Source organism: Ambystoma mexicanum, chromosome 4q (assembly GCF_040938575.1).
Source record: "Ambystoma mexicanum isolate Mex_15411 chromosome 4q, UKY_AmexF1_1, whole genome shotgun sequence".
NCBI classification, from domain to species: Eukaryota; Metazoa; Chordata; class Amphibia; order Caudata; family Ambystomatidae; genus Ambystoma; species Ambystoma mexicanum.
Window position 1 is genome coordinate 973,550,406 of NC_090928.1, and position 25,046 is coordinate 973,575,451.

General features: G+C 49.2%; 1 protein-coding gene across 1 annotated transcript in view; it reads left to right on the forward strand.

Annotated features, from left to right (window-relative positions):
* The window catches only part of PPP2R5A (protein phosphatase 2 regulatory subunit B'alpha), a 1,092,153-nt gene that overhangs the window by 448,956 nt on the left and 618,151 nt on the right, over window positions 1-25,046 (forward strand). The window contains exon 5 of the mRNA XM_069608529.1: window positions 6,790-6,920. Within this exon, the coding sequence (XP_069464630.1) occupies window positions 6,790-6,920 (131 nt within the window). The remainder of the gene's footprint in view (window positions 1-6,789; window positions 6,921-25,046) is intronic.

A 25,046-nucleotide genomic window follows, 5' to 3' on the forward strand; every position in this document is an offset into this window, starting at 1 on the left:
GCAGTTCAAAACGCTCTCTGAGCCATTGATTTCCTGAGCAGCCAGCTCCCGGGAGGATAGCACAGCGGCAGCGTGCGCGTCTTGGAAGCAAGACGACACAAAGCAACAACAGGTTCGATCCCCGGGTCCGCGCTTAGAAACCTCTGAGTGTTTAAGCGCGTTATAAATACGTAACTAAGACAAAGAAAAAACACAATTACACAACTAAGAAAAACTAACAATTCCTGTAACAGCGCCTCGATGCCTGCGGGCTGTGTGAGCGCTTTATAAATGTAAAATAAATAAATAAATGGGTTAGTGTTAAGAAGGTGGCAGGTGAGTGCTGTAGGTCTTTGGTGTAGTAGCTATCATTTTGCACAAACTGTAAACAATTGTCAATAATTTAAGCCCACACTCTGGGCACCCGGATTGGCTGTGTTGTGCGTCCAGTGGCATGTGTCCTGAGTGCTAATAAGTGCCCTTTCTAACGATCTCTGCCTCTGTGCTGTTGCCTCACGGTGTGCCATGGTGGTGAAAAGGCAGTCCCCATCCTGGTCTCAACTATTTCAGTGCCTGGCATTAATAAACTCATCAAGTATCCAATGGGTCTCAGATTTTTAAAATCAAATATTTATTTTCTCTAAATCAGGCTCCCCTCAAATATAGGCCCCCTGATTCTCTGGTGGCATTAACATTGCAGTGACCAAATTAGCCAGTGTGCAATGGTGCACTCAGTGAAATGCTTTCTTAGTGACAAATCTTTCTGGACCTATCATATGTCTACACAGCCAAAGCCAGTTTTAATATATAAAGTCCTTTATTATTTTCTGCTACAAACGGTTGGTAATATTATCTCAAAGGGGCATTCTTTAGTAACTGGGTTGTCAAGAATTGACTTATTGGTTGTGAGCTCTTGGCTTAAATCTTTAAAGGGCTGATTTGAAGTTATTAAACATTTCATTAAACTCTGACAAAGTTTTCACACTGGTTCACGTTTAGCATGGCTGTTACTACACAGAACCTTGCGATAATCTTAACCTTTGGGGTTCGCTTTTGGACACTTCAAGTAGTTCTGGTTTTGTGCAGTGCCTCACAACAAAAACACATTTCTCCAGCATGGGGTATGGCATGGATTCACATGCTCATTAATATTCCCCGTCAGGCTGGGAATCTTCGGTAAAGAAAAGTTTCACTTTCACTTATAAACTGTATTTGTCGTCTAAACCAATCACTTTCCTTTGGGTCCTACTGCCCCCATCCAGTGACAGTCCTCTCCCTAAGCCCCTCCTCTGGCAGGCATCTTCAGATTTTTACTGCACGCTTCAGTGTTGGGAATCCCTGAATTTGCTCTGCGAGCTACTTCTACGTTTCTTCAGGTTTTTTTGCAGAGAAAGGTTCTATTTTTGTTCCAAAAGAGCATGTGTGCTCTTTTCTCCATCTGCTGACAAAGGGGATCCGTTGTCAGTGAATTTCAGGGCCCCTCAAGTGATAGATCGTCAAAGTTTCCAGAAGGCCATCGGCCCTACTTTGTGCCCTCGGACCATAACGGAGGAGACGGAAGGACGCGCCCTCTTCAGGCCCTGCACCAAGTGCGGTCTTCAGAATGTGTTTGTGGAAGACAAACATCTGCCATGCTTCTACAGTCTGCATCCAGACCACAAGGAAGGAGAGTGCTACATTTGCCTTGATTTCTCCATGAAGGACAGGCACAGTAGACTGGCGACGTGGCCGAATGCCAAGGCCTCTGCCCCATGCTCAGAGCATGATCATGCCTCACCCAGGACCGGCCACTCTGAGGATCGTCTTCTAAGTCCTTTGAGAGCGCCTCATTCATGGGGGCTCCAAGACCAGGACAAGAACCGCAAGTTTGTGTCCACTGCGGTCACTGCAAAAGCCATCCCATGGTGGCCAGGGTGTGCTCGCCATCCACCTCCGTTGCCAGCCGTCAATCGAGCTCCTCGTCAAAAAGGAAATCGTCCAACCTGGCTAAGCTGCGGGAGAAGCCTGAGAAGCCACGGACGGAAGAGAAGGCCGAACTGCCCAAGAAAGTCCAATCTGCATCTGGACAAGTCCTCGTCAACGATAGAGCGGGTGGTGGCTGCTCTTACAATGGCAAAGGGGGTTGACCCTGTGAAGGTAGCCCCCTTGGTGCAGAAGGTGTCCCTGCCTCTGAGGCGTGAAACCGCCGCAGTGACTTTGGCGAAGTCTGCTGGTACGCCGGAGAAAGCCATGCAAGTTTCATCCACGGACGACAAGGACCTGGAGTCCGTACACAAGGTCCACAAGGACGTGGAAGTAGATGGCGACGACGGTGTGGGGCATATTGTTCCGATCATGCCAGCTCAGATAAGGGATGCATCTCTGGATATTCTGACAACCCTCCACACCTTGATGTCGAGATTCAGAAGAGGATACTGCAAGGTCTGGTTACAACACTCCCCCCATGCTCCCGATCAGCCACCAGCGAAGATGAGACATCATCCAGCTCGCCCATTTCAGCCTCCACATTCGCGTCAGGCCCTCTGTCCCCAGCGACTAGGTCACGGGGACGGATACAGCTACAGAGACGACCACTATATTGTCGGAGCGAGTGGAGGGGTCTCCCCTGCCTAGGGGGTCTGTACCGGATGAGGTGGGGTTGTTTTATTCCATGATTGCAGCGCCTCTGAGCTGTTCCAGCTTGTGCCTGAAGAAACCAAAAAAGGTTTTTTGGTAAGAGAGGCGTGAGGCCAAGAGGAAGACCATCATGGCGGTGGCCCTACTGGATGGTGTGTGGGAGGAAGGTCTGGCCCTCTTGAAGAACACTTGCACGGCTCTGGCCAAACGAGATAGGCTGGAGATAAAGTACCAGGTGCCGGAGTCTGCACGCAAGTGCCTGAGGTCACCACCATCGCCGGATTCGGTGGTTTCTGCGGCTGCGAGGAAACAATAGTCTAACCCATCCTCGTCATCTTCAGTCCCTCTGGACAGCGAGGGGGAAGAACATGGATGCCACGGGAAGGAAGGTGATTTAGACCCTGGTGTCCAAGGCGGCCAGAGCACTGGTGATCCTAGCCTGGTACGGCACGAGCTGTGGTACATGCTGGGTCTGATTTTGGAGTTGCAACAAGAGGATGGAGGCGATTTGCTCTCTTCCCGAAGGGGGAGGTGGCGTCGGATCACGCCATCACTCTGGCGCTGGACGTTGCTGATGCAGGGTTCCGACAGATGGGGAATGGTGTCTTCCTTCGTCGTCAGGACTGGATGAAGGCCACAAATTTCCGCCAGGAGGTCCAGACGTGGGTGCTGGACATGCCTTTCGATGGGGATAACCTTTTTGGGAAGGCTGTAGAGTCCCTACAGGCCATAAAGCGGATACAGAGACTGCCCGTTCTCTGGACACACTCCAGCAGCACTGTTCCTTTCGCTGCTCTAGAGGAAAGTCAAGCCGGTGGTCCAAAGGTTTCTGCTCGTACCGCCACCCTTAGATTTGCGCCTTGGAAAGCCTACAGAGACTATTCCCAGGCCTACGGTGGAGGAGGACATCGCCGCCTTCGCCCACATGGCACGACGTTGGCGCCAAAGCAAGCCTGAACCAGCAAGTATGTCTGGCCTCCACCTTTGCTCCCCAGTGGGAGGCCGGCTGACGAGATAGTCGGCGAGTGGGGAAAGATCACAGCGGATGGGTGCTGTACGCTCTCTCACAAGGATATACGCGAGAGTTTCAGTTAAGTGTCCGGGGATCTCTCCGGTGACCCGTCAGCAGCAGCACATCCCTCCCCTCTTGGAGGAAGTACGGACCATGCTGCGGAAACCCCCGATTGAGCTAGTTCCCTGAAGACTCCGGGCCTGCGGAGCCTATTCCAGATACTTTTTGGTCAGAAAAAGACTGGGGTGCTGGAGGCCCATTCTGGACCTACTACGTCTGAACAAGTACCTCAAGTCTCAGAAATTCAAGATGGTCAGGTTGCAGCACGTGCTCGAACAACTGGAAAAAGGGATTGCTTGTCGTTGCTGCACCTGGAGGACGCCTACTTCCACGTCCCCATTCACACGAAGCACCGATGGTTTCTATGTTTTGTAGTGCAGGGACAACACTATCAGTTCAAGGCCCTACCCTTCGGATTGATGTCGGCCCCCAGAGTGTTCACAAAATGCCTGACACCCGTGGCTGCCGATCTACGTCTACAGGGCATACACGTTTAACCATACCTCGAAGACTGGCTCATCTGGCCCACTTGCGAGAGTTGGCCGTCAGACACACCGAACTGGCGGCCCAGCTGCTGACTGGACTGGGATTCTCTATCAACTATCCAAAGTCCTGCTTGACACCATCGCAGAACGTGCTGTTCCTAGGAGCCAGACTCCATGCTGTGTCCTGCCTGGCGTTGCCCTCAGAGGAGACGATGGCGGCCATTCAGGGAAAGGTGCAGTGGCTGTTGGTGAAGACTGCCACAATGCAAACCATCAATTTGTTGCTCGGCATGATGTTATCCTGCATCTACCTCATCTGACTCTGCAGGTTGCAGATGAGACCTCTTCAGGAGTTTCTGGACCCTTGCAGGAAATTGGTGTGAAACTTCGCAGACAAGATCCCGCTTGACGAGGAGTTCTGTCGGGTGTCCGCTCGAACATCGCCGGGGACACTGGGTTTCAAAACCCAATACCAGGAGACGCTCACCACAGATGCTTCTCTGCAGGGCTGGGGTGCCCACACCAGACGTCTGCACGCCAGAGGCCTGTGACTACCAGAGGAGAAGAACCTCCATATTAACATCCTGGAGCTACTAGCTGTGTTCTGGGCCCGCAAGTCATTCCTCCAGTTTCTGAAGGGCATGGTGGTGAGGATCTTCACGGACAGCACCACCACAATGTTCTATATCAGGAAACAGTGGCCTCAGTGCTGTCAAAGGAAGCACAGGACTTGTGGCGATAGGGTCGCCGGTCAAGAGATGTTTCTCATTCCTCTTCACCTAGCGGGAGTCAAGAACACCATTGCAGACTCCCTCAGCAGGGAGTTGCGCTTATGCCACGAGTGGGAACTTCGGCAGGACCAGGTGGACCGCATCTTCGTCAAATGGGGCAGGCCCTAGATAGACCTATTTACGACGCAGCTAACTCCAAATGCCAGAATTTTGCCAGCAGATTACCACAGCCAAGGAGCATGGGGGGGGGAGGGGGATTGCTCTTCTTCCAGTGGGATGGCCTGTTTCTGTACATATTTTCTCGGTTGCCTCTCCTGCTACCATTCATCAATACACTCAAACAGTGCTGATGTAGGATGATACTCATCGCCCCAGCGTGGCCGAGGCAAATTTGGTACCCAGACCGCCCCAGTCTGTCGGCGTCACCCCCAGCCAAGCTGCCAGTAGTTCTGGATTTCGCACTAGAGGCGCAATCTTGCATTGCGACCCAGGATCACTGAACCTGAGGACTTGGCTCCTGCAGCCCTAGAGTTTGGTGGATAAGAGTTGCCTGCGGACTGCAGAAAGATCCTCGCCAAGGCCAGGGCATCGTTGACTTTGAAGTGCTACGGTCACAAGTGGAAGCGCTTTGCTACATTATGCAAGTCGCAGAAGATTACCCCATTGAGGATCACGGCACGCATTTTCTCCATACCTGCTTTCACGCTAGTTTCATCTGACGGCTATCTCCCGCTACACCAGGTCTCCAGGAAGATGGTTACTTTGGTCTCATCAAGGAGTTCCTCAAAGGACTTTTTTCGATCTTTCCTGCTGGTGAAGGCTCCTGACCTGGCGTGGGAACTCAACGTGGTGCTGACGAGGCTCATAGGGGCTCCTTTCAAGCCTATGCATCGTGCCCCTCTCAAGTTCCTCTTGTGGAAAACTGCTTTCCTTGTGGCCATCACCTGCCAGGAGGGGAGGTGAGATTCAGACCCTGTCATGCAAAAAGCCATACCTGACTTTCCATGAATCAAGGCTGGTGCTGCGGATGGACCCCTCTTTTATACCAAAGGTTCTGTCAGAATTGCACCTCAACGTGCCTTTGGTGTTACCTGTTTTTTCTCCCCCGAAAGGGCCTTGCCCTCGCAGTACGTTGCTCGTGCCCTGAAATTCTGCATGACTCGCACTAAGGGCTTTTGGAAGACATCTCAGCTGTTCGTGAACTTTGGTCCCGTGAACGATGGGAAGGCCTTGTCCAAGGCTGCTATCTCAAGGTGGCTCCCCGGCTGAAAAATGCACTGTCATTGGTTGGTGAACCGACCGCTGCTCGGTCATTTGAGAGCCCACTTCACCAGACTGATAGATGCGACAACAGCGTTCCTGTCTGGTGTACCCCTGCTGGTCGCCTGCAGGGCTGCTAAGTGGAGGTCCATGCACACCTTCATGAGGTTCTGCTGCGTCGACAGGGATTCGAGAGAGGAGTCCACAGTCTGCCAGGCAGTGCTACGGAACCTGTTCGCTTGAGGTGAGTCTATTCCAGGAGTAAGTGTAATTGCTTCTGTTGAGCCTTGCGTCCTTCCGTGGTTGTGTAATGTTGTACTGCTATGTATCCTTTATTCACGAGCATATGAATCCATGCCAGACCCCTGCTGGAGAACAATAGCTACAGGTAAGTAACTTGTTTCTTCTTCCCATTATTGCTCTATGCATTGGGGCTCCCTCTGTAGAATTGCTTTGAATAAACCTAAGTTAACTTTTATTGCCAAAACATTGTTCAATTGGATACAGTAAAACTAGATTTCAGGTATGATATTTTATGCTAAATTAGGATTAACTCTGTCAGTGGGATTGTAAATGCCCAAAGCCACAGTATTCACTGTCATATGTGCTATAGGTAAACTTTGCAAATATTTCTTTTCTTGTCAAGCTGTTGGAGCTTTTTGATAGCGAAGACCCAAGAGAACGTGATTTCCTTAAGACTGTTCTACATCGAATTTATGGTAAATTTCTTGGATTGCGAGCTTTCATCAGGAAACAGATCAATAACATTTTTCTCAGGTAAGATTGTACTTATTTAACAGGCTAACCAAGTACATTTTGTCTGTATGATAGCGAATGTTGGTTTCAGGTCTATGAAATATGAATATAGAGAAATGGGTTCAGAGATCATGATTCTTCATGAATACCTCAAAACAATTCATAATGTTTAACATATAATAGCTAAACACAATTTCCATCTTTATTGAACATGAAGTTGTGTGCACGTGCCTCCTGATTTTCTCTTCTGTGCACCCCTTTACAGTCAACGATTCATCCAAAGCAGTACACACATTGCGATTACACACATTATAATAACATGTGTTGGTCACTTATGAGGTATCCTGTCTGACACTATGCATCTGTGCCCAACCCAGACCTCTATCTAGAGAACCGGGTCTGGATAAACCCATCAGCGCCACCCAGAATTCTACATTAATAGAGTACACAAAGTAAACATACACCTTGCTTGAAAAGAGAGTACTGAAAAAATTATTTTTCACTTTATGTTCTGTTATATGGCATTTGTATAGTGCCGTTATGGCCTCAAAGCGCTGTGAGGATGAAGGCCCTTTGGAAGACTGAAGTCTGAGTTGAGAGTCTTGGACTGAACAACTTCTTCCTCTTCAGCCCGATATTCTTGGTGGAAGCCAGACCATGTCTCCAATTTAATTTCTAGGGCTTTGTCGTCTGAGCATATCTGCAAATCTTTTCATACTAAGTTAGAGGAAGACAAGTAGGCAGAGGAGTAACTTTTCTGAAAATGTTGGGGGGACAGGGGTGGGGTGGAGGAAGAGAGGGCGGGTGGTGGCTCTTGGGGATTGTTTCGGCCAAATTGTTTGATAAAGTTTGGTAGAATGGTAGATTTGACTGAATTCAGTCACCACCATTAGTTTGAAGCCGAATATATTGAACATGATTAGCTGGGGTTTCTGGGGTGTCTGTTGCTCCCCATTTTTGGTATTTATGACTTTGGTGGTTGCGGGGTTGGCCCCTGCTTCCTCAGCATTGGTGGCAGGGGACCCAACAAAAAAAAGAAGAAAAAGGGACCCTTCGGCATCAGATCCGACCTGCGTTAGATGGATGGATGCAGGGTACAGGAGAGGCGGCGGATGGAGAAAAGGTAAGAAGGGGGGTTTATGGGTGTACTGGCAGTTTAGGGGGACATGGGTTTGGTTTTTTTGTAACAAGGTAAAAACGTATTTGCAGCGAAAATTACTACGGTCAATTTCGCTGTGATTTTGTACCTCGGTCAAACAATCTAAATCCCTGATGGATAACACTAGGCTACTACACCACAAGAGTCCATTGCTGACGCTCTGTTATATCTTTCATAAGACTGGTGGCCTATCTTTAAAATTCAATTGGGCCCCTAGATATCTCCAGCAGGTCTGCCTTGCACCCAGTGACACAACATAACATTAACAAACTTAATTCCAATTGAACATACAAACACTGCATTATTTATCATTCATTCAGACGCAAAAGTCAATACACATATGCTTGCATACACTCTCACTCGCACAAAAATGCACCCAGCACCTCCATTGACATACACTGTGTGCACACAACATTTATATGTACACATACAATAACACATGGAAACAGTGGCTGAACGTCCGTTAAGCAGACCAGACTTTATCACCCCCTAATCCCGGAAACTTTGGGCTAAATTGACTTGAACTAGCTGAAATATAAAGCCATGGCTGAAAGACTGAAAGGAACAGATTCACTGGAATGTCAGCAATTTCCTTGATTTTTCCTATCATTCAAAGGCAGAAGCCATCGGTTAATGCAGTGTAGTGGATGACGAAGTATACTTGGTATCAAATTTTAAATGCCATATATCTCCAAACGTTGGTCCTGCACAGCACCTTATATGCCCCTAAACTTTGGAACAACTTACCAAAAGAATTAAGACTCTTAGGGTCCCTTCCTGTCTTCAAGACAGTATTACAAACCCATCTCTTCAGATAATTTGGCTCTCCTCTGGACTTTCTGGTTTGATCTTTGCTACATGTTCTTGTCTACCCATTAGCGCCTTTATGCTCGAGGGTCCATAGGGCGCTCCACAAATGTTGTAAAGTAAAAGTAAAGTGTACGTGCTGAAAGATTTTTTCTACAAGATTCTGACTGATTAAAATTAAGGTATGTTTAGGGGGGCGCTGTTGTGCCCAGCGAAGATGGCCGCCTGATTTTCGGCTCCGTACTGCGAGGCACCTTCTCATCGTGATTCTCCTGTCTGCCCCGGCGCCACGATCATCCGTCACTCCAGAGAGACTGCTGGGGAGTCCGGGCACCCGCGGTCCAACCGCCGCCCACGGAGCCGCTCCTGCTGCGGAGATACGACCCGCCGCGGGTTGGGCGGGAGAGAGTGCATCCCTGACCCCGCACACGGATCCGTGGGATCACAGTGGAGTCCCGCGGCTTGAGGCCTCCTGAGGGGGAGGGGCGCTTCACTCGGTTGCGCACTCGCCCTCCCCCACTTGCTGCGAGAGCGGCTGGCCTCGTCCTCCCTAATCCTGTGGACATCGGGTCCGGACTCCAGAGCGATCCGCTCCGCTGCCCCGTCCTGGGCGGCGTGCTGCCAAACCTCCATCACGGACTGGACGGAAGCGGGTGCGCCCCCGGCCCCTACTCTTGACTTCGCGAGGCCGCGCCGGTGACAAGCGGCTCGCGGTCCACTGTGGGGTTGGTGCGCTCTGCTTGATCTGTACGGCCACCCCCCCACCGGCTACGGGCACTGCTGGCCTCATCCTCTTCACCAAGGAGCCCCCCCACTACGGACTTCAGAGCGCTCCGCTCCGCTACCCCATCCTGGGGGGCGTGCTGCATACCACTGGGACTCTGGGATTCCGGCTGCGGGCGGTGAGTTCCCCCCTTCCTCCGGACCCCGATCCCCGGCCCCACGACCCTTATATCCCAGGGGCCGCGGGTATCTCTTGGGCCCTCCGGGCACGAGGTGAGGTGAGGTGTGTGCACCCCGGGTCTGCCTCATTCCAACCTTGCCGCACCATAAACACTCCTCCCCGGACCCGTGGCCTGCGGTGGCAGTCCTCGCCGACATAGCAATTTATTTCTGAGACACTCTGAGGAATCTACCCCTTCGGCTGCTCTCCCTCCCGCACCGGAGTGCGCTGGGACCACCAACCACCAACATTCCAGGTGCCTCTGCTTCTGGGCCCCAATTGCCCTTGGATCCCTCCTTCCACTGACCGCTTTACTGCTTCTATCGGGGGCATTCCTCTCCAGTGGTCTCTCCCCCAGCCAACAACCCCCCCTCAAGCCCTCAGGAGGTGGTAACCCACACAGAAACATCATCAACGGTTTCCCACCGAACCCCCCGTCTGGGGGACCTAATCTCCAAGGGTGTTCCGGGGTCCATCCACTCGCCTTCAGTGATCTGCACTGTATACCACCCACCTCACTGCATTGTACGGTCGGGGTCTTCTACACCATATCAACACCTGCGACTCCGGCTACTACTGCCTCTACTACTGGTCACCACCACTCGGGCCCTGTCCACCCCTACAGACTTTCCGGCGAGGTGTTCAGGTCCGCCTGAAGTTTATCGACCCCCTCGTGCTCCGGCGGGACCCCCCATCGGAGACACCATACCCCTTCCTTCCTGGTGCTCTGCCTGGGCCTCCCGCTCACACGTCTCCCTGACGATCCTGGTGTCTCCCCTTGTGGCCCTACCCTATCTCTTTTGCACTCAAGGTTCCCCCCCTTCCGGCAACATGTCAACACGAACCGGCAAGAAACAATCCTCCATCAATATCTTCACGAAACCCTCGGGGACCCCCGGAGCTGAGGCGTCATCACTGGAACCTTCCCCCTCACTGGTACTGGAACCACCCGACTCCCAGAAAATGATGGAGTTTATCCGAGAGGGGTTCACCACACTTCATAGTAAACTCGATGACATGAACGGCACGATCTCATCCATCAAAGCACACATGGAGAGGACTGATGGTCGGGTCACAGAGATCGAGACACGAGTGAGCGCCGCCGAGGACGGTCTGGGTTCCCTTCGTGCGGAGGTCTCCACGCTATCTGCCCGCGTTACGGAGGTTGAGAAGAAGAACGAAGACCTCGAATCCCGTTCGAGGCGCAACAACCTCCGTATAATCGGGGTGCCAGAGGATGATATACATGAACCCATGGAAGACTACGTGGAAGGCATGCTACTCCAACTCCTTGACTCCCCTAAACTTTCCCCGCAGTTTGCGATCGAGAGGGCCCACCGCTCACTTATGGCAAAACCTAAACCTGGAGCACCCCCACGCCCGATCATAGCCAGGGTCTTGAACTTTCGCGACCGCGATGCACTCCTCAGGGCGGCGAGGGCCAAGGGGGACCTCCTCCTAGGCGCAGCCAGGATCCATCTATATCCAGACTTTTCTGTGGCAGTTCAACGTGAGCGAAAAACCTTCCTGGCAGTGAAGAAGAGGCTGCGCGACCTCCATGTTAAATATGCAATGTTCTACCCCGCCAAACTGCGTATCGAACACACAAACCGGGTATACTTTTTCACGCTCCCCGAGGAGGCATCCAGGTTCATTGATGAACACTTTCCTGGCTGAAATGCCCCCTCGACGGCCACTGACACTTGCTCGCAACAGATCGCCCCAACTGTTGAACTGACACCGTCTAATCCTGCTTGGCTGGATTTCTGTAATTCCGCTATTACCTGATAAGTCTATTGAGTAGTGCCTCATTCACACTTTTGACAAAATGTTGGTATCACTGTTGTTGTTTCTCACTGTGATTGTTGCCCCCAGATTCACTGGCCCTCCACAACATGGCCGGGTCGCCGGGCAGTCTCCTGCTCGGTCCACCCCCCTCCCTGATGGGCTATGGTGGCCCGCCAAATGCTTTTCTCCCCCTGGTTCACCTCTCCTTAGGATTCTCTCTCGGTTCTCGCAGTTAAGCTAATACGCTTCTTGGTCCAGTGGATCGGTTATACACACTTTTTCACTCCAGTTCTCTTGTTCCACCACCTGCTGCCCATTTCCCCCACCGTCACCCATGGAACCTCCCCTGGGTGGGTACGGGTAATACTAGTGGGCATTATGTGCATCCTTAAATTGCCTTAAGGTTCGGAGCATCGCCGCCAGGCCGGTACACAGGCCCCCCAGGCGTTGATGCCATCGTGTTTGTTCTGGTTGCTTGGGTGTGGGTTGTTCATCCCTTCGTTTGGGGGAGGGATGTGGGAGGGGGAGGGGGGATCGGGGTTAAATGTTAAAAGCAGCTTGGTATTCTCAGAAAGAGCAGAGCCCGAAGCATCATGGCCCCGTCGGCGTTTTCAATTGATCCACAGTAAGCACCGCCCATGGGGAGCACATTTCCACCCGCCCGTATTTCTTTATGGCTATCCCTGGAGGGTCGAGTGAGGAAACCCTGACATTTATGAGTTGGAACGTGCGGGGATTGGGTAATCATAAGAAAATGAGGTTACTACAACTTCAAGCCGAGAGGCATGGGACTAAAATCCTCTTCCTTCAGGAGACACATGCCTGCACAGAATACTGCGAAAAATTTGCTAAAACATGGGGCCCCCAAAGGTACTTTACCACCTATTCCACTCAGAGCCGCGGGGTTATGACCCTTATTCACAGAAGCCTCAGATACAACCCCATAGCCACGATTATCGACCCCCTGGGCAGATACGTTTTACTCCATGGTATCCTACAGAATAAGGAAGTAGTCCTGTTGAATATATACGGTCCCAACATTGATGATCCCGGATTTTACTCTGATCTTATAACTCTCTTAGATGGCTTCCCTCTGGTACCGATTCTCTGGGGAGGCGATTTCAACACAATATTCGACGTGGACTTGGACAGATCTGGCTCCAGACCCCGTCAACTCTCCAGAGCGCTTACACTACACTCTCCTCTCTTCCCCGTTTATCCTTATTTGACGCATGGAGGCTTCTCTACCCTGATTCCCGCTCTTATTCCTTCTACTCTACGGTCCACGATTCCTTCTCTCGGATCGACAGATGGCTGTTGTCTGATGGGCTAATAAGGAGTGTATCTGGCATGACAATCCTCCCCAGGACCCTATCCGATCACTCCCCTGTAACCGTTACACTATGCTGGGGCCCAGATCGGGATCGATCCAGATACTGGAGAATGAAGCCGCATTCTTTACTCAATTCGGTATTTAGCTCTGAGATGGAGTCGGCGATCGAGGAGTTTTTCGAGATCAATACCAACTCCGTGTCCTCGCAGGCTACCCTCTGGGAATCCTTTAAGGTCTACATCAGAGGCATTGCCCTCTCCAAGGAAAATGGCATCCTCAAAACTATTCGCAGGGAGATCGCCGAGAGCGAGGCCACGTTATCCTCACTTGAAGCTCGGTATTCCCTAGATCCAACCCCTGTAACCCTCGCCTTAATCGGCACTGAATTGGACACCTTCCGCGCTCTCGCGGACCGCGAGCTGAAGTTTCTTGATAATCCCGGGCGGGCGAGGAGGTACGGTGAGGGCGAACGCCCTGGCCGTCTCCTAGCCAGACTCCTCCGCCATGAGTTTGGCTCCCCGCCCATTCCCGGAATTCAGAGACCCGATGGTTCCATGGCCACCTCCCCTGGAGATATCAATGTGGAATTCCTTTCCTTCTACCAATCTCTATATGCACACTCTGACAGTGCCACCGACGCAGAGATCGATGCTTTCCTAAATGGTCTCCCACTCTCGGTTCTCTCTCCCGACACCATCGGATCCCTCGAGAGTCCATTCACCCCTGAGGAGTTCTCAGATGCTATAGACTCTCTATCCTCGGGTAAGGCCCCAGGTTCAGACGGTATCCCAGTCGAGTTTTATAAACAGTTCAAATCCCTCCTGCTCCCCCGCCTGGTGACTCTATGGGAGGAATCGTTGGAGGCGGGCCAGTTCCCCCCTTCACTCCGCGAAGCCACCATAACAGTCCTACTAAAACCTAACAAACCCCCGACTCAATGCGGCTCTTACCGCCCGCTCTCACTGATCAACTGTGACGTTAAAATTTTCGCAAAATTACTCGCCCTACGACTGGTCCCTTACATGCCACACATCATCCACCCTGACCAAGCGGGGTTCATCCCGGGCCGCTCCACTTCCTTAAATCTGAGACGTCTTTTCAATATTATGAGCAGAGTGAACCCTGGCGTACACGCGGTGGCCGCGACCCTAGACATGCAAAAAGCTTTTGATTCTGTCTCGTGGAGCTACCTTTGGCGGGTGCTCGATAAATGCAAATTTGGTCCCACCTTTGTATCCTGGGTCAAGCTACTTTACTCCAACCCCGTCGCCAGAGTTCGCACTGAGGACCGCTGCTCCCCCCTATTCCAAATAGCTAGGGGCACCAGACAAGGCTGTCCCTTCTCGCCCTTAATCTTCGCTGTGGCAATGGAGCCGTTTGCGGACATGCTTCGCCAGAACCATGCACATAGAGGTCTACGTACGGCCGGCTCCTCAGATCTAGTCTCTCTATATGCCGATGATGCTCTTCTCTATATCCGCTCCCCCGAAACTAACCTAGCCCCAATACTTGCAGACATTGCTCTCTTCGGGCGGATCTCCGGTCTCACAGTGAACTGCTCTAAATCAACCCTTTTTCCTCTCACACCCAGTACGCTCCCCCCTCCCGATAACTTGGGATTCGCATGGGCCCAATCTAGATTCACTTACCTGGGCGTAATGGTGTCACGTCATACTGAACGAGTCTTGGAAGATAATTTTCAGTCATACCTCACAAACCTTATGATAAAAATACAGGGCTGGAACAAACTTCCGATCTCACTGGCAGGCAGGATAGGGGTACTGAAGATGGTGGTACTCCCCCAACTCCTGTACAGGTTTGCTAATATTCCGCTGTGGCCAGGAGTTGAATTCTTTCAGACATTGACACGCTCTCTTAACTCCTTCCTCTGGCATTCCGGTGCGGTCCGCCTTAAGCTTAAGACCCTCTCTGCCCCAATGGAGGCGGGTGGCTTTGGGGCACCAGACTTCCTCAAGTACTGGCTGGCGGCTCAACTCCAGCATACTGCACACTGGTTCAACATATCAGACCCCCCGCCCCACGTTAGACTGGAAAGGCTGTCAGTCAGCGATCGTGACATTCGATCTCTGGTGTTCATGCCAACCCCGGCGGTACCAGACTCACTTGACCCAGCGACATGCACATCCTTGGCCTTGTCCAAATCCTGGCAAATGTTGGGCATCACCCATCCCTTTCATGGTAACTTTCCAATTTGGAATTTCCTCCCTGGGGTCCCACGAGTTCCTCCCTCCGTGGTTCGCACATGGGCCGAGGCGGGTTATGAACTGCTGCGCGATATATTCGAACAAGGTAATTTTATAGAATGGCCCGACCTCCCGGCCCCCCTTAGACGGAAACCTTCCGTCTGGCTTCAGTATTCATCCCTACGTAGAGTCCTCAAGCACAAGTACACAGGCTTCCCAACATTGCCACCTGACGAACCTGCAATTACCGAGCTTTCCTCACCTGACCCAATGAGGGGCAAAATCTCCAGACTATACACCTTACTCCAAACCAGGTCACCCCCCACATTCCCCAAACTACGGCGCTCCTGGGAGACAGATCTCGGCCTCGAGATAACCGATGAACGTTGGTCCCACATGTGTGCACGGATCCATGGGGTGTCCTTCAACTCCCGGTTCAAACTGATCCAATTTAAGGTGACTCACAGGTACCACTACACCCCGACCAGGCTACATCACATCTCTAGTGACTCCTCCCCTAGGTGCCCTAGATGCGGCTTCGAGGAGGCCGATTACATCCACATGATCTGGTCATGTCCTCGACTCACCCAATTCTGGACCTCAGTGTGCTCCACTACATCGACCATCCTCGAATCTCCCTTCCTTCCATCTCCAATGAAATGCCTATTTCATGATTTCCCTGAACTCCACCGCGACTCCAGGAAACTGGCCGGTCTCTGCATGCTACTAGCGGTGCGTACAATCCTACTCTGCTGGTTACGGCCTACCCCCCCCACCCACGCGCAGTGGCTCAAAGCAGTCACATGGGCCTCCGACACTGAAGAATCCTGGGCGGTCCAACAACCCGCCTGCTCCAGGCCTAGAGACATATGGCAGAAGTTCCGCTCGTTCATGTCCTCCACTGACACCGACTCAGATTCCGTATCCCCAGCTCCCTCTCCTAACTCAACCTCAGGTGGCCCCTGAGCTGTCTCTCATTTACCTTTTATTTCGACCCTCTATGGGCCCCCTAGTGCTTATGTCGTTACCCTTTCCTTTATGTATCCCATTGATATGTATTGCATGTAATATGCCGATTGCCCTGTTTTGCTTCTAAAGGCTCTATTGTTATTCACCTGTATCTGTGTTACCAAGCTGAATGAATAAACAAAAGTTAAAAAAAAAAAATGAAGGTATGTTTTCCTGTGTTCAAATGTCTCAAAGCAGTGGAGTACCAAGCGGCAGAGGCAGGTGTGGCATGCTGCCCCAGCGGCTCTTTTAAGAGCCAGATCAGGAAATTTCTCATTGGGACAACTCTCCCATTCGGCACATCAAAGAGAGCACCCAACGGCAAAGGTGTCCAGCTGCCAGGACAATGTGCAACGGAGCTCCGGGCAGCAGAGGGTCCTCACGTAGCTCTGTTGTATCAACAGAGCATTACAATGTGAGCGATTAGGCACTGATTGGAGGGAGGGGGTTACTATTTGCAGGGACTTTTGTCCCTTTAGAAATGTGAATAGGAGGGAGTGATCAGAAGTGAGAAGGGTGCATAATGTTGCATGCTTTATGAAATGACTATGGCTTTAAAGCCCAGGGGAGATTTGTTAGGCTCACATTAATCTACATGATGCTATTGTGACTTTGCATGCCGAATGGGGAGAATAAAACTAAATCCATACTCCCATTACTCAACATATTACTATGACAATGTATATAGTATTTGGTTTGTTTACTATAAAGTTCTAGTTTATTATGTAATGTGGTTTGCTTCCAAGGCTTGCCTATAAATAATTGTTTAAGCACATGAAATGTAAAGCAAAACCTTAATAAATATCTATTTCAAATAAACCTGGGAAGATGTGCGCGGTCGCTTAAATTGTCCACATCCCAGTTTCACCCTTTTAACCAAGTGTGTGATCCTGAGCAAATCATTTGATCACATTGTGCTTTATATGCTGCTCTGCAAGTGACTCAGATTCACTTCAAAGCTTGTTAATGTAGCATGGTATTATAATGGAAAAGCCTAATGACTATAGAGTTGCTCCACATATAACAAAAGTGCAATTTAGGTATTTTGTACCACAAAGTTATTTGTCACTTGGCTTATTTATGGCAACTTATTGTAAAGTCACTTCCAGTGTCCCTCCAAGTATCGAGGACTGATGATGCGCCTTTCAGTGTCCTTTTCTGTAAAGTCACTTCTGTTGGTGCAATACATATAATTAGGACGTTTGCATATATTTTGCCTCAGAGGGCTTGGACAGAGCTCTAATAGATGAGTTTCCTGCATCTGGAATGATCCTGCAGTTTTATTTTTGTTGTGTGTTAAAATGCCATCTTCCACCAATGTTACCAAAAAAGCAGATTGGGGCAGGGGTGGGTGGTTTGGGGGCGCCAATGAGACAATGTGGAATTCCACACACTGCATTTTGTTGCCCCCCCCACCCCCTGCGCTGCTCTTACAATGCTGGATACTCCCCTACTTAGTTTGGTAAGTGAAGCAGTTGTTGGTGACCTGTAACAACCATGACACCCATTTACTAATTTGCACCAAACTGTCCTGAAAAAGTGTCAGCAAAACTCGAAATACTTTTTGCCAGTTTGGTGAACGTTATTTTTGGCGGCAGGGGGAAAGGTTATATAAGGCTCCAAAAAGTGTGCTTTTAGCACAAAATCCCATACGTTTCCTTCTGCGCAACTAGAGCAAAAACTGCTCAACAAAAGTTCACCATGTTTGGAAGGCGTATAGCACTCAAATTGATTTCACAGAATTTGCAGGGCACGACAGTTTTGGGTCACAGGTTTTCTAAGCTTGACTTTTTTCTCTCTACTTGGGGAGGGCGCACCTTCTGCAAACTTAATTTTGAAATTAGGATGGTGGTGCTTTAGTAGCATCTGAAAAGTGGCAAGACTAATTTTAGAGGTGTTGCAGAGCTGTGGCTTGCCACAGAGAATGCACCATTTGTTATTGGTAGTGTGATAACTGGGGCCTTAATGTGTACTGTGAGCTCTGCTCACATTGTCCAAATATGACACGCGCCCTCACTAGGGTCAGCCCGCAGCCCAGCCCCCCAACAAACATACACAAACACAATTTAAAATTCTTTTTAAAAAAATGTACCTCTGCTCTGCTTTCATATACCGCCTGGGCCACGTCTCTTGTTACACTGACCTAACCTCTTCGCACTCCCGCACCTCCACATAGAAACCAGCAAGCTGAATGAGCTTCCTAGTTCCTGTCTGAGTGTCACATGAACACACACCCGGAAAGCGATTCTCTGCGCCGCAGTCCCTGGAAGTGCTGCTGCTAGTGTGGCAGCACAGGCGCCAGGCCCAGCAACACCCAGTTCAGCAGCCTGGCTGCTGACTTTGAGTCAGGCAGCCAGCGTGAGGGACTGAGCCATGCAGGGCATCCCGGCCCCGATGTGTTGCAGTGCGGCTGCCTGGCATCTCTGCATTATGTAATGAGACAGCGCAAGCCTTGCTGGGCAATCAAGCCATGCTTGTGCTGTCCAATTACATAATTGATGATTGCTGCCCCCTTGCCCTCCCTCCAAAAGTTGGGGGGGACAAAAAGGCATGCCACAGAAGTTGGGGGGGGGGGGGGATAAACCGCTCTACCCCCTAAAATTACGCCCATGCAGAACAGCAATTGCTTACCCATCCACAGAAAGGGTGCATGCTTTCCTGAACATATCACTAGCTTTCAGACAAGTGTCCAGGTAACGGTAAGGTCATGAAGGCATTGGGTATGATGGGGTCATGCATATACATAGTGCCACATGCACCTCTAAACGTAAATCATCCAACAGTTGTCAAGACAATGGCCCCAAGTATCGAGCCAGTATGACGATTCAGTGGTGGTCATGAAATCGGTAGTAAGCAGTCTGCACTGGAGGAGAAAAGAAAACCTCTTTAACAGCAGGCCCTTCAAACTTTCAACAGTACAGTCTACAATCGCAGCTGACGCCTAAATGCTCGGTTGGAGGGGACCCGTTTTCAAGAACTCACTGCACGGGGTACATGGATCCCCAAGTAAAACGCACAACACATAAATGTGTTGGAGCTTTTAGTGGTACAGATGGCACTGCTATCATATTAAAAACTCACATTTGCATCAAAAGACTGTTGATCCATACAGACAACACCACGGCTATGGCGTATATAAACCAACTGGGAGGAATACATTCAAAGACTGTCAATGCTGGCACAGAATATATGGCATGTCGCATCAAAAAAGATGTTTGCATTTATGTACATGTTCCAGGTGAATACAATCACCTGGCAGACCCTAAGCCGTGTTTTCCAACAAAACCTCAAATGGGAAATAGATACATTCACATGGTACATATTTTCAAGATGTGGGGAGTGCCAACAGTGAATTTGTTTTCAACAGCGCAAAGCAGAAAATGCCAAAGGTTTGCATACAGTTACCCCCAGAAGGTGTCACAAGAGGTCCTATGGAGTAAGTGGTCGGTGACAATTGCTTACATTTCTTCCCCCAACAACATTACTCTGCACAGTGGTATAACAACTACTTTACAAGAGTGCAGCATTGATACTAATTGCACCAATGTGAGCAAGACAAATTCAGTATTTTCACCTTCTAAAGATGGCAATTCAACTAGCTTTGAAACTACAACCAATTCACAACCTCATAACAGAACAGGGCAAACTGACAAATGTGGGCCCACAGACTTTGAACTTGGTAGCATGGCTCCTGATGTCCTAGTTAGGTCATCTAAATTTACTTCAAACATGTATGAAAATACTAGAGGAGGGCAGAAAAACAAATGAAAGAAATGATTACATCAAGTGGAAACATTATTTTCTGGTGCACTTGAAACAATGTTAAACCCATGAGTGTGCGCATACACACACAACCAACCTCCTTTTGCTTCTAGACTCTGGGCTATTTTACAACTCACTCACGTTTCACCTAGTGGCACTAGCAGTTTATACTCATTCTCAGCAGAGGGTATCCTGGTGGAAAGTCCCTGTGGTTAAAGCAGTCATGAATGGCGATAAAATAATATATACCCACCTGTTGCACCCCCACGCTAGGATTTAAACATAATGTTAAGAAAGCTCATGGGATCAGCGTTTGAATCTATGCACAAGCCCACATTAAAAAGACCCCTTAAAAGGTGGCTTTTCTAATAGCCATTACATCTTTAAGGAGAGTTGGTGAACCACAGGCATTCAGTGTTCGAGCCTTTTGTCTCCAAATACAAGGTAGTGCTAATGAAGGTGCCCACTCCCCGACACAATATACCAAAATCAGAATAATGGACACACCCCAGTAGGTAATGAGACCAGGAGATAGATTGCAAGTAGAACAAAGTTTATATAAGATAAATTGTGCACGCAGAGAACTCTGCTGCCCAGAGAGCGCTCTGCCAAACATTACACAGACCGCACATTTAAAAGGCACCCAGCGTCATGAGTGACATCATATTACAAATGCACAATCCTGAAACACAATTGGGATGAGTCGTCGGTGCAGTATGGATCCATAAGTGTCGACCACATGGATTGGTGTGCGCTTAGGCGTCACTCTCGCAGCACGTGGGTCCTCTGGGCTCATCTTTGTGAGGTGAAGGTCAGGTCGGCAAAATGACACTTTCACCGACTAACTGATCTTGCAAAAACAGCATTTGAGAGCATAAGACAAATGACACTCATAAAGTTAGGTAGGAATGTGGGTGCTTCCCGGAGTTATAGGCAGGCATTGCACCCTCTGCACCCTGGTACCCATAAACCTAGAATCCCCTTCTGAGGTGCCCACCTTGGAGGTTTTGATCTACCTGATGCCTCATGGTACGAATAGACAAATGTTGTTGTGATTAGAAAGAATGAGTATCTGGGGTTGGGGCCTCGGGGGTCTCTTCTGGTCGCTACAGGGGGGCCAGATGTGTATCTGTATCAAAGAGCGGAGGGGCATGGGCCTGGTAGTTTACAGCTTACAAGGGTGGGGGTCAGAGGAGGCACAATCAGGTTAGCGGGGGCCTATTCTGGTCTCACACAGTGCAAAGAGCTAATCTGTTCTGGGACGGCACTAAACGTTGCAACAATGAATAGCTGAACTTCCGTGAGAACATGGTTTGTGCGAAGCTGCCAGGAGGCAGTGGGGTGGGGGCCTGGGCTGGTGGTGTGAGGTGTAGGACCGAGGGAGAAACCGGTTTTAGAGATCATTTTCGGGCCTAGTAAAAGATGGCGTCTGGTGAATTACCTAAAATGGGGTCTTTGTGCGTTAGTAAGGCCTCATTGCATGATTTATTTGTTAGTAATTAGTTAGCACAGATTACAGTTGGGGAAATGGGGGGACGTCTCACACCATCATCACAAGTGAGATCCATGTATGCAGGAGTGGTGGGGGGGTGGGATAGACCACCACTCTCCCAAGACTCCCCCTCCCCCCACCTATTACCGCTACTCCTAAATTAACGAATACCCTCCTCCGGCACTTCTACATTCCTCTGCCATTTTTACTGCTTCATCCCATGCAGGTGTACCCTTTATTGGCATCCAGGCATGGCACACACTTCTTAGACTTTCCCCATGCCGCCCATATTCCTCAGGAGTAACGTCCTATAAATACACCCTCCATCCCCCACCAGGTCAACCCACTCCTCCTTGTAGTTTTCTAAATCCCAGGGCTGTTTGATGGTTGTGTGCCATAGTGTCTTCTATATCCCCTATGTTGTAAATGGACACCATGCGATATTTGGGTTTTTCACTTTCTCATGTTTGTACTTGGACTTCCTTAGTACCATTAGGCATTTTCCAGTTTCTATTTGGATTGCCCACCATCCTCATCGCACTATTAGGAATTGTCTCTGTACAACATCCTACTGCCAGTTGGCACACACACAAGTTCAGCAGGAGGAAGACAATAATAGGAACTAGTAACTTCATTGTAGTCCAGAGGCTTGATTGTACCCAATCGAATGCTGCACCAAACCAGTCCCCATCTCCACCGCCGCCTTCTTTCATCCGCACTCAGAGTTCATTTACTGCTGATATCACATGCAAGAGTGTTCCATTTTCAGCATCTGAAGAATGCACGAAAGTGCAACATGCACTCCCGATTTTCTTTGGCAAACGCTGCCTTCCATAGCCGTAAGCAGGTCGAGCACAAACCGATTTTGCATCATCAGTCTTAGTGCTCTTAGTTCTACCTTTATCACATTGAATCCTTCTGTGTCGTTGGCCAACTGGATCAGTTCCCAGCGCACAATTTGAAGCCACTTTGCGTTTGCTTGTGCCTGGATGCTGGGGATAAGGGATGCAAAAAATGCCTGCTGAGTTGAATAGCTTATACTGATCAGGTATTTGCGCCAAGAGGTTTGAAGAGTCTTTTGAGAGGTAATTGGATGCTCTCTTCCTGCGTGATACTTGATCTTGCAACTTGTCTTCTGATAGCACTTCATAGATGGTGCACTTCGCTTGCAGGGTTGGGTGCCAGTCGCCTTGGATTTGGCACCCATTCTCCCTTGATATGGTTTGTTTTTATTTATTTATTTGGGAATGCGCACCAAACCCTTAGGTAGCTGGGCGCAGCAGTATAGGTATATTTAAAGCTTAGTTACATACAAGTAGTTGCAGTGGATGGGTACAGACAACTTAATGGGTACAGACAATAGGTTACATACATGAAGAGAGGTGCATAAACAATAAGTACATAGGCAATAGGCAGGTGTATGGGCAATAGGCAGGTATCCCTGGTCACATATCATTGGAGCGAAGCCAGTTTAGGGTGTTGCGCCTGAAGCTTAGGACCGACTGGTCAGTTCTGAGGGCTAGTGGTAATCCGTTGCAGGACTGCGCTGCTTTCACCGGGAAGCTGCTTCCTCCGGCTTTGGTTAGTTTAAATCGAGGTATCTCTAGACAGTAGGAGTTAACCATCCTGGAGGGGTGGTTCGAGATTCTCCCAACTACTCTATCTGTGAGCTATGGGGATGCGGCCTTGTTGAGGCATTTGGACGTCGAGGAGACAGTTTTGAAAAGGATTCTATTGCAAGTTTTTAGCCAATGGAAATCTCTTCTGGTGTTGGAAATATGTTCTTTACGAGGTATATTTAAGGCTTTTCTGAGGGCGTTGTTTTGTTTTGTATTGCTTGTAATTTGTCCAGGAAATATTAGTGATCTCCTAGGTAAAGGGCATTACAGTAGTCCAGTTTGGACATAATTAGGGCATTAGCGAGTGTGATGCAGCTGGCTGTAGTAAGAAATGGTCTGCAGGCTCCGATGAGCTTGCAGGTGTAGTCGGTGGAGGAATCTAGAGAGTCGACTTGTTTTTTTAGGGTTAGGGTGGTGTCCAGGTAGAAATCTAGTGTTGTTACCTCTTTAACTACTTTGATTGTGTTTCCGTCTATATTAAATGCTGTGTAATTAGGGTTCAGTTTCTTTAGGTTGGTATCTGATCCTAGGATCAGGATCTCTGTTTTGTCGTCATTCAGACAGAGGCCATGATCTGCCAGCCATGCCTGAATGAGGAGGTATATTTCATTTACCAAAGCCGTATCCGACTCAGTTACCCCAAAGGGGTATGAGGTTCTTGGTGTCATCAGCATCGTTTGTCGAATATGGTCCTCGGGAATCACCAGCAGTGCAGAGTGCATCGTTGCCAGAGCACAGTGGCCCCTCCATGATGGCGGAGGTGCAAGTATGCCTGTTTACCACACACCCAGTAGTGATCCATTAATGCAGCTGTTCCTTTTCGCATGTCGGGTATTACGAGAGTTCTGTTGCAGCGTGTGTTGGAGCCCATGGGTACTCTTCCCTCTCCCTGCAAACACCATTTGTATTTTTCTTTATGCCGGATCTTGATTGGGTTTTCGAGAACTGTGACGACCCATGTTAGTTTTGTGATGTGCTGTGACCAGACTGAGAGCATGTATCTTCTATCCATTGCAGTCTTTTGTCTGATAACCCATGTAGCGCCTCCGCCATACACATCACTGTTGTCTTACCATTTGTTTTCAGCAAACATTGTCCCCTTTATTGCAAAGAATGTCTCTTTAAAGCATGTCATATCAGTGAACACACATAGCAGCTACCGTTTATGGCTGTCTCCCTGTGGTGCTCATATCAGAGTACCACTTGTTAGACTGGTCCGGGTGATGATCCTCCACCTCGTCCAGTACCAACCCGTGGTATGCATCATGTTAATTTATTTGTTTGCCGGTTCTGCCTGCGTAGTGACTTGATGATCTTTTGTACCTTCTATCATAGACACTGGGCATTTAGTGTGCACCGAAAGCATATGAGCGATAAATGGGGAAGAGACCCATGTCTGGTGTTGCATTGGTATCATTATTAAACTGCCAGTATTGCGTGTTAAGAAATGCTTCTGAAATGTCAGTAGGAGAGTTTATACACTATTTACATGTGAGGTAGGATATCTGGTTGTGTACATGTCACTCAGTGGTGTTGTAAAGATTGCTGGGGTATAAAAGGAGTCGTCCTGTACATAAATAACATTTTCCCTTTGATTCATTGCAAATTGATCGAGCTGTGATGACACCTTTGTACGATTCTTTTGTAGTGTGGTAATATTTTTAAAAAAGTATTATTGTCCCATATTAGTCTGCTCTCCTCTTGTATTAGTCTCCCCCTTTATGTCTCCAACAATAAAAGTAATACTCCAATACAACCCCAGACATAATAAAATGGTGGAGAATACAATGCCCGGAAAATAAAGGCCACACTCGTAAGAATACGCTCTAGTGGCACTTATACTAAACCTATTTCTATCTAAATCAAATCTATTTGTAACCAAGGAGCTATTTTCCACCATCATTGCACCTACAGAGTGGGATATAAGGGGTTAAAAACATGTTCAGTTCATCAGCATTGTTAAATATTTAAAGGTACAGATGTAATTTAGAGAGCGAGACAGGGAGAGAGAGAGACGAGCAATACATTATTT